Below are 13,334 nucleotides of genomic sequence, written 5' to 3' on the forward strand. Positions count from 1 at the left end.
ATTTGTTGCTTTCATTTGAACTTTGTTTAGGGGTTTGTTTCTCTCTTGAAAGCAAGCCACCAGCATGAGACACTTCAGCAGCGATCCTCGTGGTGCTGGTGCTCAGGGATTGCTGTGCATGCCTTACGTAAGGCGGTCCTGTTTACAGACACGAGGATTTTGGTCTTTTCCAGCAGTATGATGTTGTTGGCTAACGGCCAGCCTGTGACTAATTGTAACCCCAGCTTTTTATTTCTGTGCAACCACCTCTGAGGGACCAGGCTAAGGGAGGTGGTGGGAAATGTCAGCTCTTTTTCTGAAGCTGCAAAGCACATCTGTCTTTGGGGTTGAGATAACCCTGCCGGGGAGGAACGCGGCTCTTCCTGGCAGCCTGAGCAAGCTGCTGCCCTCCCTCGAAGGCAGAAAGCTCTCCTGGGTGCGTGGGGCTCTGCGCTTATCTGAGCCAGCTCCTGTTTTGTCACCTTGGGCTCTTTCTCTGCACCTCCTCCCTCATTCTTGCATTTGCTGCTTGTTCCTCGTGCTTTCTGCTGGGTAAGTCCCTGAGGTGCCAGAAGCGTGGCTGGGTGCCTTCGCTGTTTGCACAGGCTGTCGGAAAGGCTGTTGTAAAAGTCACGCCTGGCCTGAGGCTTCGAGAGGGAGAGGAGCAAAGCTGCGCCCTGCTGCCCTCAGCGACGATCTGCAGCGCTTCTGGGTGGCCCACGCCTGCACGGTCGCTGCAGGGACGTGGAAGTGGAGGCTCCTGTGTTTCTGTAAAGGAATAAAAAAATGTAAAAACAGAAGTTTTTTGGATTTGGTGGCTTCGATGAGCTCAGAAAGCACCTGGGTGCAGCTGGAGAGAAGGGCTCTGCAGAGCTGAGCTGCGTGGGGCTGTTCGGTGCCACAGGTCAACAAAACATGATGGCTCCATGGGGCCTGGGCCTACGTTTTTGGTCTGTCTGTGGCCAACCCAACCCGGCCCCGGGGGGCTTCTGGTGCCTGCCCTACATCGGCCAGTTCCGTCGGAAAGGCCTCATCAGGTTCAAGGCTGTGTGCCTGCAGCTTTCACTGGGAAGGGCGGATTTGCAATCCTGAGGTGAACCAACAGAAGTAGGACACTTGGAGCCTCAATTTAATGTCCAGGCGGCCTCGCATGACACATCAGAGGGGACAGAGGCTGAGCAAACCCTTCAGTTGATGGGGCCTGGTGGTGCCCGTGATGGCAAGGGGCTGGGGTGGGGGGCCTGTAGCGGGCACTGGGGTGCCGGGCGCTCACGGTGCTGCTGTCCCCACAGGTCCCCGGGGCAGAAGGACCCGGAGCTGCGATGACGACGGGCGACTGCTGCCACCTCCCCGGCTCCCTCTGCGACTGCCCGGGCAGCGCCGCCCTCTCCAAGTCGGTGGAGGACTCTGACATCGGGCGCCCGCAGTACGTCACGCAGGTCACCGCCAAGGACGGCCGCCTCCTCTCCACCGTCATCAAGGCGCTGGGCGCACAGAGGTAAGGCCGTGGTGGTAGTCGGGGCTCATGCTGATCGCATCCGTGTTTTGTTTTCCCCGTTTTTCACGGCTCTCAGGGTGGAGGGGGGCAACGATGTCTTGCGAAGTTCTTGGTGAGGGGCTTCGCCAGCGGTACCGGGCGTGACTGCTGGTTGTGGAGACGATTTGAGGGCTGAAAACGGAGCAAAGCCCCTTTCCCAAATGGGCTTAGCATAAAGGCACAGGGTTGGTTTTGCAGCCCTGGGGAGAGGAGGGTGTTTGTGTTGCAGGAACTGCAGCACCCGGCTATTGCTGGAGGGGCCGGGTGGCACCTCCAGTTGCTCAAATTCTTCTTTCCCTGACTTCTCATCGTGTATTTTGAGCAGCATCCGGAACGGAGGACATTTGGCAGCATTATTCAGCCCAGCTAGTAACATCGGTCACATTTTGTGTTTAAATCCTATCTGAACAGCTGTTACTTTTTTTTTTTTTTCAATGAAGTCAGCCAAACGTTGATGAGGTGTGAAAGTGGTGACTGCAAACGTGGGAGAGGGAGGTGGGAAGGCTGGATGTGAGCTGGGGAGAGAGAATTGCTCCGTCCAGCAAACCTGAGGCAGGGCATTAGAAATGCCAGGGGAGGTCACGTTGCCCTCTGACAGCAGAGAGCAGTTGTGCCTGCCCTTAAAACCCGTGGAGGTGGGGAAATCAGGTGGGGAACTGCCTGAGATGACAGGTTTAAAAGAAAAACAAACAAGATTTGTTGTGGGGGTGTCCACGTGGCCCAGCGGCCCATGCAGTTTGGCAGTGGCTGTTTCCAGCCTCTTCCCTGCCACAAGTACTTCACCGGGCCCGAAGGAGCCGCAGGACTTGGTGTGTCTGTGACGTGTCCAAGCTGAGGGCACGTGAGACCAAACCTGCCTGAAACACCCGAGCGCAAGCCTTTGCCCTGCTGGTTACTGGAAGGACGTGAGGTGAAAGAGAAGCCGGAATCCAAACAGGAAGGTGGAAGGCACCGTGCTTGGAGAATACAAAACCTCCACAGCGGCAGACATCAAAATCCTGCGAGTGAAACAAGGCCAGGAGCAGCGTGGCTGCACGGACAGCCTGAGTTGGTGACAATTGGTGACAGCCCGAGTTGGTGACAAGGTCTCTCCAGGCTGCTGGGAAGCTGCCCCTGAGGGGCGTTCGTGCAGGAGCAGGGCCAGGCCCCTTCCCCCGCCAGACAGGGAGGAAGGAAAATGGAGTCTGATAACAAATACATTATTTTTTTCTCGCACTGTCAGCGAATTTTTTCCTCCTGGGTTGTTTATTGGTAGCCAAGGTTATATTAATGCTCTGGAAATATGAAACTTCTCAAACAGGAAGAGAAGGGATAAAATGTCTTACAGATGCTTTTCTTAGGAAATAACAGATGCGTGAGAGCACCCGAGGCCCGGGGGTTTTGTTGGTCAGTCACTAAGGCTTTACAGCAGCAGTGCTCGGAGGATCTCCCACTAAACCCGTGTGGAAGGGCCTTTTGGAGGGTGTCTGGGCCAGCCTCCCCTCAGAGCAAGGCCAACTTCAAAGCGGGGTCAGGCTGCTCAGAGCCATGTCCAGCGCAGTTCCTGGTGCCTCTGGGGATGGAGTTTCCAGTACCTCCCCCTGTGGTGGGGATTATTCCTGCTGAAGAAGTCCCTTGAATGTAACAATTAGGAGACCGGGCTGGGTGGTGTTTGGCAGAGAGAAGGGGGTGGCACAGGGGTGTGCACAAGGAGGAGAGCATCGGAGGAAGGATCTTGCTGGCTCACGGAGGGTGTGTGTACGCCCCTGTGGTGCACCTCCAGGAGAGGAGCCTTGCTTCTGCTTTGCTGAGCTGAGGTGCACTTTTCATGCTGACCCTTCTCAGCCCTTCGTGTCCCCCCGATGTGCTTCCCCATGGGCTCCTTTCCTGTGTGCTGTGCTCCCAGATCTGTTCCTTTCTCACCCTGCCTCCCGCTCCCAAATCCGTGTGGCTGTGGATAGAGGAGAAAGGTGTTGTTGGGTGAGAGATGCTTGGAAGGCAGGAAAGGGAGATAGCAGCGAATGACCAGCTCTCGTGGTTCAGCAAGGGTAGGGCTGGGTTGGGCATCTGTTGTCCAGCGTTTTATTCCTGAATGCTGGGGAGATGTGTGGAGTTGTGGAGACCAGTGGACTCTGAAGTCTAGAGCCATCGCAGGTTTTCCAGGGAGCCCAAGGCTGGCAGATGTGGCACGGGGCTTCCAGGAAACCTGTGCTTTTGGAGGCCAGCCAGGATGTCCTTGCACCTAATAATGGCTCCAGCTGCCTAATTTAAGGCAACCAAACCTTACTGGAAGTGACCGCAGGCTAGAACAATAGGTGCAGTTCAGTGTGAAACGATGCAGCTGAAGGACACCCATCCCGGATTTGCGTGTGTGCTCAGGGGTTCAGAGGAAGGAGACCTTAGGCACGTGGCAGCAATGTGCAAGAGAACAAAAAAGCAAATAAACTGCTGGGAATTAGGAATCGACAAAGGACAGAACACAGTCACTGCAAAAATCCCTGCTGTGCACGGATCCCGAAAACCCTATAGCTCTGGTCCCTGCAGCTTTAAAAGGATGCTTTAGAAACGCAAAAGGTACAGGGAAGGGTAGCGAAGGCAATCCGAGAGGTGGACGTGTTTCTGAGATGTGATTGAATAGACTGGGACTCCTCATGAAAGACATGACCGGGCAGGGTATGGCACAGGTCTGTAAATCTGAGGGGTGTGGAAAACCTTTTTTTTTTTTTTTTTTTTTACAGGACAAGAACTGGAGGGTAGTACACAACTTAGCTTGTAAAGCATTTCTGGTACTACGAGGTCCCAAGAGAGCAGATTGAGAGCACAGTCAAGGGATTTGGGTCTGTGGGTTGAGGCCTCGAGCCAAGAGGGGTGAGAAGTGGTGACTGTTGGAGCACTGAGATGTTCCCAAAAGGGTCCAGGTGGTTGGGGGCATGCAGTGCTCTCTGACTGGGGGTCGTCAGGCTTTGCTTTGGGCCTCTGGACTTGTTTCAGCACTTCGGAGCCAGTCTTGGGGTCGGTGTCAGCCCCTGCCCAGCGCTAGTGGAGCTGCAGCCGGGGCTGTGGGTGCTGCCAGCCAGGGGTGCTGTGTGTGCACCCTCCTGGGGCCCGGTGGGGTCTCCCCCTGATCTCTGGATGTGGCCATGTCGTTGTGTCTGCTCTGACCGTGATTTCGTTCTGTTTGTCTGCCTCTTTAGTGACGGTCCCATCTGTCGAATCTGTCACGAAGGTGGAAATGGGGAGGGACTGCTTTCCCCGTGTGACTGCACAGGAACACTGGGCACCGTGCACAAGAGCTGCCTGGAAAAATGGTTATCCTCCTCCAACACAAGTTACTGTGAGCTCTGCCACACAGAATTTGTTGTAGAGAGAAGACCGAGACCTTTGACAGAGGTACTGCTTTCTTCCTGCTTCACTCTATTTCCTTACCGTTTGATGAAAAATGAACTGATTTGCCCTGCTACCCCTGTGGTTCTGTCTCCTCCTCCTTGCAGTACTACTCACAAAGAGCTATTTGTGCAGAGGGATCGAGTCTTTTATCAGACAAGTGACGTAGCTGTGAAAATGCAGTAGCAATGTTTGGGGCAGCCCTTATCTGTGAAGCCCCCCTTGTGCTACCGCCAGCGGGCTGTTGAGCTGCAGAAAGCACTGCACCAGTAGAGATGCTTCGATGCCTGAGCATCCAAACGCAGAGGTCACCACTCAACCCCCTGAAATATGAAGCTGTCAGAAATATGAGTCTTTTTTCCTGTTGGCTTTTATCTTATCTCCGTATTACATTAGTGCAGCTCTCTCGCATGTGACTTCCTCGTCATCTTCTGCTCTGGAAAGTGAGATGTGGCGATTGCTGGCACTGTTCGTAAAGGACCCACACTCCTTGAGTAACGCTGATGTGTGCTTGAAAGCATTTGTCTGGCTCCTTCCTGCTGAGCTGAGGTGTCCTGAGTAGTTCTGTCACTGTCCCATGCTCCCCAGCCCTAGGGGGACCAGGCTTTGGATGGGTTGTCAGCCTCTTGGAGATGGATGGCACAGTCCAGGCTGCAGTTGGTGTTTTGTTCTGTTTATATGTGCTTTGTGGTGTTTGTGTGTGTGTTTTCTTTTTTTTTCTTTTTTTTTTTTAATCACAGTACTCTCTTCCTTCCCCCTATCTAGGTGGTCTGCTGTGCTCCCCTGTAAGACTTCCTTTCTCCCCCCGGGATTGCAGTAGCTGCCTGCAGTGAGGCCCCTTGCACGCCAGGAACAAGGGCAGCTGGGCCAGGCCATCCTCTGTCCTCAGAATTCAGGTGCAGGTCCCCAAAGAGGAATGAGTAAATGAGTGCCTTACAGTCCCAGAGGGGTTTGTTTCAGAAGGCCGTTTATTCTAAGCAAGCTTGAGAGGTGCTGGCAGCTGAGCAGTTCATGTAGATACGGCTGGTGTTTCTCGGGGTGCTGCAGGACCAGGTAGAAGGTGACGTAGGTGTGACTGAGATGCAGCCTGGAAGAGCAAAGCAAGCTCCTGTGCTCCTCACTGTTCAGATCCTGTTCTCTGCCTGTGTCTGCATGCTGCTGGGCTGGGCTGGGCGCTCATCAGAGGCCACGAAGTGCCTCTCTGGCAGGGTTTGGACATAGCTCTGGGTTCTGTTTCCAAAGCTGCTTTTCCTGTTCATTATTTCAAACTGTTGCGAAGCCGTGCTGCTGCTCGGTCATCAGCGAGGCCGCAGGAGGAGGGCTGTGAGCTGAGTCCCAACAACAGGCTCCTTACCTGCCAGCGACCGGAGATTTGTCGGTGCCTGCCACCAGAAGTGCGTGAGGTTAATGCTGGTTTCTGGCTGTGACTGCTCGTAGCCCACTCTGTCTTTCCCCCTGCTCCATCATCCAGATTAAAGCCGAGTCACCACTGCAACGGTGAATTGCTTTTCCCGTATCTGGTCCCATTCCCATTAACTCCAGAGGAATTATGTTCCCATCCCACCTTGCTCTGGAAGCCTTGCTCTCCTTCCCACGTTTTTATCTCCTCTGGGTGCCTGGAGAGCTGGCAGGGCAAAAGCCCCCCCTGGCTGGAGAAGCATTTGAGCTGCATTTTGCAAAACCGACGCTCGGTTTTAATGATGACTGCTTAGTGGCCCACTGACTGTCATTGACAGGGCAGCCCCATGCAGGAGGTGGCTTTAGACCACGGTGCTAAACTGAATCATGTCTTTAGAAAAGCAATTTGTGAAAGAGCATTACAGCAGTGGGTAGGACTGGCTGAGCCTTATCACTTTGCTCCCAGCTGCTGAAACACATAAAACGGCTCTTTGACCAAAACCTTTGAAATGACTGTTTCAGAGGTTGAAAACCGATGCTTTAGAGCACTTGGCAAGGGCCAAAACATTTGGGAAGGGCCATATCTGGGCCTTGAGGACGTGCTGCAGGCAAGCCCAGTACCAGTGAGCTGGTTTGGGCTTACACCGGCCAAAATTTCAAGTGTGGGTTTCAGATGTTTTAGCTTAAGAGCTACTAAAGTATTCAGGGCCAGAAACAAACATGTGGAAGTGCATTTAGACATAGTTCACAGATGCTGTAGCACCTCGTAACTAGTACAGGCTTGGAAAACTGCACATTTGAATAAAAGGCAAAAGAGAGGTGTGTGCTGGAGGAGTTTCTCCTCTGCCACTGACCCCTGTGCCCCCGGAGTGAGCTGTGATGGTGCCAGCAGCACCCGCGGGTCCACTGAGCCCCAGGCTGGGTGAAGAGGTTTTAATTCCTCTTGAAATCTGCGATCGGTCCCTGCAAGCTGTGACCAGCGAGCACTGCGAGGAGCATGAGGCAGTGAGTGCTGAGTGCATGGCGAGGCAGCATTCTGTGATCGTAATGCAGGAGAAATGCCACTGGCTACAGGCAGGAACAGAGCCTCCAGCCACTCCTGACCGCTCGACAGCTGCCACAGGGGTTGAGAAGCCGAGGATTTGTTACTTCTCAGACCTGGGGAGAGTCAGGGAGCGCAGAGGAGGGGACGATCTGCCCTGCTGTGCTGGGGAGCGGGTTGTGTGGGGTGCCCTGAGCGCCTCGGGGGCTCGGAGGCTGGCTGAGAAGTCGCCCGTTACCTGCCTGAGGGCGATCCCTGCCCTGAGCAGAGCCCAACTGCAGCTTGCCATCATCATACGGCCCCCGAGCCAGTCCCTGGCCTGTGGTTTGTTGGCACCGAGCTTTTTCTCTGACTTCACAGAGCAGCTGTAGCCCACTTTAATTAATCTGGAAGTGGCAGCCTGCTCCAGAACTTCCCAAAATTGCTGGCAAGACCTCATATTTTGGCTGTACCACACTGTACAACACAAACGCACTGAGCCCTGCCCCTGGAGCCCAGGGAAATTGCCCTGCAGTGCAGTTTTTTTTTTTCTTTTTCCTCTTCGTGCAGAGCCCTTCTGAAACAGCCCGTAACCGCTCTGCCCATTTGCCAACACTTCCCATTAATACCCTCTGTCTGCAGCCTGGCGTAACCCCATCCCCTTGGCAGCTCGGACTGAAACTCGTCACCAAATCATTTTGGGAAGTTTCAGCCCCAAATTGTTCATCTGGTTCTCAGAAGAGGGCCAGGGAAAGAGGCCGCTTAGTCACTCCCAAATGACACGCTTCCCTCCGTCGCCTTATCTGAGCGATTCTCCCCTCCCGGCTGATGTTGCTGGGGGGTAGGGAGCGTTTTGAAACTTTCTGGGAAGTGATGCTGGTGTGTGAGCGTGGTCAGCAGCTGTGCTGAGAACCTGCTGCTCCCTGAGTGAAACTGGAGGGCACGTGCCAAGGAGCACCCCCGTCACGCCGTGAGAGCCTCAGCCCTGGGATGGACGGAGAGCTTGGAGTCTCCAGCCCTGGAGCAAAGCTTCCCCTGGGGTCTGCCCCGTCCCTGCTGCTCACCAAGCCCCCGCCGTGGCTCTCAGGGCTCTGGCCCAGCCCTGGGCATCTTGTGGGGCTGCTGTGGGCCTGGGCTGGGCCCTGGGTGCTGGGAAAGTGGCTGCGTGCTCAGGCGAGGAGCTGGTGATGCGAAAGGGACGGTCCCGTGTGGCCGAGCAAGTGAAGCCTCTCCTTCGCCTGCTAAAGGGCTGGGAAGTCAAAGCAGGGATTGCTGAGCAGAGGATAAATGGGGTGCAGAGCAGGGCTGGGGGGAGAGCCGGTCTGAAGGGCTCTCAGGAGGGAGCCCCAGCTGACTGGGGGCTGGAGGAAGCATTTTACCGAAAGCTGTGGGGAGGCTGCACGGCTGAGTCGAAATGCTTCTGCAGAAGCTGCAGGAAGTTCTTGGAAGTCAGGAAAAGCCACAATCAAAGTTGCCTTAGCTTTTAATTCAGTTCTCTGGTAAGCCTGCGTTGCGGTGTGGTCTCTGTGTGGTCGCAGGCTGCGCTTTCCAGGATCATCACGGGGGCAGAAGATGCACACTGGCCAACTTTGTCCCGCTGTGTTGAGCCTTGAGCTCTTCTGTCCCTGCTCTCAAGACAATTATTTATTTCCCCGTGGGCTTCTTTGGGGCACTTGTTGCTGTGACAGCCGAGCACTTCACAAGCAGTAATTTAATTTTGCAGCCTCCTTTTGAGAAGAAGGATGGCAACCTTGCTCAGCGTGGATTAAAGATAATTTTTTGATAGAATCGGATTTTTATTTTCTTTAACTAGCCATTTATTTATGTTGTAGGCTGTTCAATCTTAAAATAGTAACAGTGTTTGCTGCCAGCATGCCTGATCTCTCCTCCAGCAGTGGGGGACTTGTCAGAGCCCTGAGCCAGCTCTGGCAGCCATGGGCTGGCCCGTGGGTGCGGGGAGGAAACCTCCTGCAGTTCAGCCTCATTCAGTTATTTTTTAACTAAGAAGCTAGTGGAAAGCTGAAAAAAGCACAGAAGACTTTTGTTGACTGCTCTGCTGTCAGACTACTGGGCTGAATGCTTTTTTGGGAGCACGCATGAGGTGCTGTGCGTGAAGATGGGGAGTCCACCAGCAGCCCTGGGTGCGTAGGGAGGGTGGGCAGCCAGCAGTGCGGGGTGCTGCCAGCTGCTGCCTGTGCTGCACGGGGCTGGGGCAGCTCCTGCCTGGCTCTTTGAAACGCCCTCTGGCACGAGAGGGTTGCAGACCTGGGATGTCGTATGAGGAGCATGTCCCCAGCAGGCAATGAGACTGCAGAGCCTTGGAGAGAGACGGCTTGCCAGTACTTAGCATCCCTACGTTACCGTTAATTTGATGTGCATCTGTGTGTCTGCAGGGAAGTGACCTAAATCTGTGAGGCTAGCGAGCGGGGCTGACACGGGTGTGAAGTCCTGAGCAGGCTGTGTGTGTGCTTCTTGGAAGGCTTCAGCAGCAGGGGTTCCGGTGAAGCATTCAAACTGCAAGTTGCAGTGCATGCAGCTTTCCTGGAACAGGTAGCTTCTGCTTTTTTTTTTTTTTCAGAGGTTAGACACAGAAAGGAGTCATCTTCTGAAGATACCCATATCTCTGGTGTCCAGAGCGTTTTGGAAGGAGGAGCACAGCCCTTTGGAAGTGTAGCACTGCTTCATTCTAAACAGCTTTCCCCCAGGCCATGGATGGTCACGCAATCCTCCAGACAAGGTTGGGTTTATTTGCCCTAGCTTTGTCCACCTTAAATTTGCCAAATCCCCGTTTTATTCTTTAGAATCCTTACAGTCCCTGGAGAGAAGGAAATGCTTCTTGTGACCAGTTCATTCCTGCCTCCTTAGAAACCTAGGTTAGGGTGGGTCAGCTTGTCTGGAGGTGCCCAGCTTTTTCTGGCTCTAGACAGAGCCAAGAGAAATGCTGTTTCAAGCACAGGGGTGTGTGTCCCACCTCGTAGCATTCTCCTTTTCACATAAACCCCTTTCTTTGGTTTGTGGTTCAATCCATCACAAACCAATTCTCTCTTGCAAGGTGCTGTCTCTGCTGAAGATTGTTTGTCCTCTAGGATTTGGGGCAGGACTGCATGGATTGGGATATTTGGTACTGGATCTGATGCATCATGCATTTTTAGAAAGCATCATCGAAGGTGATGCCGTGGCTTTGGTTTCTGTGGCCACAAGCGAGCGCTGCCCTTCTGCACGTCTCCTGGTCGGTCCCTGTTCCTGAGCCCTTCTGGCCTGATTTTGTGTTCAGACTGTTCCCTTTTTGTTTTCTCAGATTATCAGCAGAAATATTCCCTTTCTGTGGGTTCTTTGCCATGTGTATTTTGCCGTGGCACTGACCCTCGGGTCCCATCTCTCATCTCCCCGTGCTGCCTCCTCAGCCTCATCCCTTCTGCTGGACAACCCCTGTGTGCACGGCGAGCTCTCTGCACAGAAATGGCCGGGGCTGGAGCTCGGGGAGGTGTCGGAGCAGCAGCCGTTTAATCCCAGCAACACGTCAGCCCGTGTTAAAGAGGAAGGATGCGTTTCTGTCCACACATCATTTAAGTCCCAGGGAGAGGAACAGGATGACAGGGCTCGGTTGCGAGTGGACGTGTGTTTTTGGTGCTGGGGCCAAAGCTCTGGCTTTGCTAAAATTTCCGGGATGTTGAAAGCCAATGTGTCCTGGTAGCAAAAGCTAATGAGTGTAATGCATGACTTCTTCATAATGCCTCTCTAAGCCTTTAATACCATTGCTAAAGCAAAACTTATATGAGGCAGCTCGCTAATTACAAAAAACACCTCTCTGGTGAATCAGCCAAGGACTGTTCCATATTGTCACCGCTGAGCAGCTTAACCACTCCCCATATTTCTGTCCTTGCAGGCAGGTCTCATGGTGGAGCCTCAAGAGAATTCCCCATCCATGTCTTCAGAGCTGGTGTTTTCCTGCAATGTGTGTGTCACTGTGCTTTATTTCAAAATGCCAGCGTTGGTAATATCTGCCTGGCCCTGTGCTTCTGCAAAACAGTTCTTTCCAAGCGTGTTATCCACCACGGGAGACTGACAAGTGGTTTTTTTGTTGCTGTTCCTACTGTTTGTGTTCTATTAGGCAATTCCGATTAAAGACATTTGTTTTTCACTGATTGCTAATGCTTTTGGCTTGCTTAAGCTGGATGCTTTATATAGGTCAGTGAATTTTGTTTTGTCTCGTTTGGAAGTTGTGTTTTCCTTACACAACCGCTGTCTGCAAAGCTTGGTACACGTTCTCAGAGGCGTTTGTTGGGCTGTGGGGGTTGTGCTGTAGCCCAGGACACCTCCGTGGGTCTGCCATGTGCAGTCTTTCTGCTCCTCTCACAAGTCTCCTGTAGCTGTGAGAGGTGCAGATGCAATATGTCTGTTACAAGCAGGATGAGCTTTGCAGGGAGCAGTGGTGATGTTCCTATTAGCCCTGCTGCTATAACTAGGAAAAGAAATTTTGCTTTTGGGCACGGTGCCCAGCGCAGCGGTCGCTGCCCCTCCTCCAGTTCAGAGAAGTGAGATGTGACGTGAGCTCTCCCCACCCTTCCTCCAGCCTTATCTTCCTCACAGACAGGCTTTTTTCTTTGCTTTCCTCGAACTCCTCTGCTGAACTCACTGCACCATTCTGCATCTCCTCCACATTCCTCTGTCCCCTTCCCCAACTTGTTGCTGTGGTCTCTCTCCTTTCTCAGTGCAAGCTGATGTTAGACTCCAGCACCTAGTAAAAATAAAACAAATCACTCGGCTTCAGCTGAGTCTTGTTCCTCTCTCACGTTTTCCTTCATCTCTTTGCTTGCATGTGCTGTCTGGAGATGTTCTTTCCCAGCTCCCACCCTCGATCCTCTTGGTGTTTCTCAGTGCGCTCCCTGGCATTGCTCTGCTGGACCCAGAGTGGCCTCTTTGAGGCCAAAGCTAGGAATTTTCATCCCTGCTCTCTTGGCAGTTACCGACACTGGCATCTTTCTTACATCTCTTGCCTTCACTGCGTTGTCCAGCCCTGTTTGTGCTCTGGGGATCCCTAGGAGCGGGGCTGCTCTGGGGTGCAGCTGCTGGCGGTGCCGTGATCCCATAGCTGTGCATTTTGTGGCATGGCATTTCCCATGGTGGCAAACCACAGAAGCACACACTGGTGTGTAAGGAGGAGTCCCAGTGAGCCGCAGCTCTGCAGAATGGTTGCGTGGCCCTTTTCTCGAGGAGCACTGAGGGCTGGAGTCGGTTCCTGTCCCGTGCGCTCCAGCAGCGCCGTGCGTGCCACTCCTGTTCCCTGCCCTGTGCTTCCCTGCAGCTGGAGCTGGGCTGAGCGTGTGGAGAAGGGGCTCTCAGGTCCCTCTTGGGAGAGATTCAGCTTTTGGAGGTTTGTGGAGCATCAACAGTAGCCAGCTGTGCAGTAGGGAAAGGAGGCAGAGGAGGGTCGGCTGTTCTGTGGCACTTGACCGCCCCATGTACAGGGCCGGGGGCATTTCTGGCCTCAGCTCCCAGACCTTTGGGTGCTCCATCAGAAAAGGTTCCTCGCCTTGGGAACAGGAGCAGGACCATCCTGCTGGGCTGCACAGGTGGCTTGGCGGCCTGTGAGGAGTTTCAGTTGTTAAACACGGACCTGCAGGGAAGGGATGGGGCAGTCCCTCTGCTGGAGCTGTGGTTTTTGGATCAGCGCGGTTCTCGGGGCAGGACAGCGCTGGTCGTGCTCCTGTGAATCCAGGTCGTGCTTTTCATTCCTGCCTGACGTAGCCATGCAGAAGGTCAGCGATGAAAGGAACAGGCACCCGAGCAGCCACAGGTTAACGGTGGTGGATGGGAAGGACACGGGATGTTTTGTACACAGGTGGCTTCGTGCAGCCAAATGATTCCTGTTTGTGGTGGCAGCGATGGCTGGAACAGGCAGCAGGTTACTGCGGCTGTGACCGGTGCTCTCCAGAGCAGGTAGCCCAGCTGCAGGGCAGGGAGAGACCCAAGCACCTGCTGGGACGCTCCTTAATCAGCCCATGCCCCTGCTCCTAGGTGACAGGATGTCACCCA

At 53.9% G+C, this 13,334-nt stretch overlaps 1 protein-coding gene across 4 annotated transcripts in view; it reads left to right on the forward strand.

The window, feature by feature from the left end:
• Window positions 1–13,334, forward strand: part of MARCHF2 (membrane associated ring-CH-type finger 2) — a 33,697-nt gene that overhangs the window by 10,138 nt on the left and 10,225 nt on the right. For 3 of the 4 annotated variants that reach the window (XM_068661668.1, XM_068661670.1, XM_068661672.1), the window contains 3 exons: window positions 1,272–1,477; window positions 4,690–4,885; window positions 11,185–11,253. In XM_068661668.1, coding sequence (XP_068517769.1) covers window positions 1,302–1,477; window positions 4,690–4,885; window positions 11,185–11,253 — 441 coding nt within the window. In that variant the 5' untranslated portion in view covers window positions 1,272–1,301. The remainder of the gene's footprint in view (window positions 1–1,271; window positions 1,478–4,689; window positions 4,886–11,184; window positions 11,254–13,334) is intronic. The other variant, XM_068661669.1, reaches the window with a different exon arrangement.

This window comes from Anas acuta, chromosome 26 (assembly GCF_963932015.1).
Source record: "Anas acuta chromosome 26, bAnaAcu1.1, whole genome shotgun sequence".
In the NCBI taxonomy this organism is placed as follows: Eukaryota; Metazoa; Chordata; class Aves; order Anseriformes; family Anatidae; genus Anas; species Anas acuta.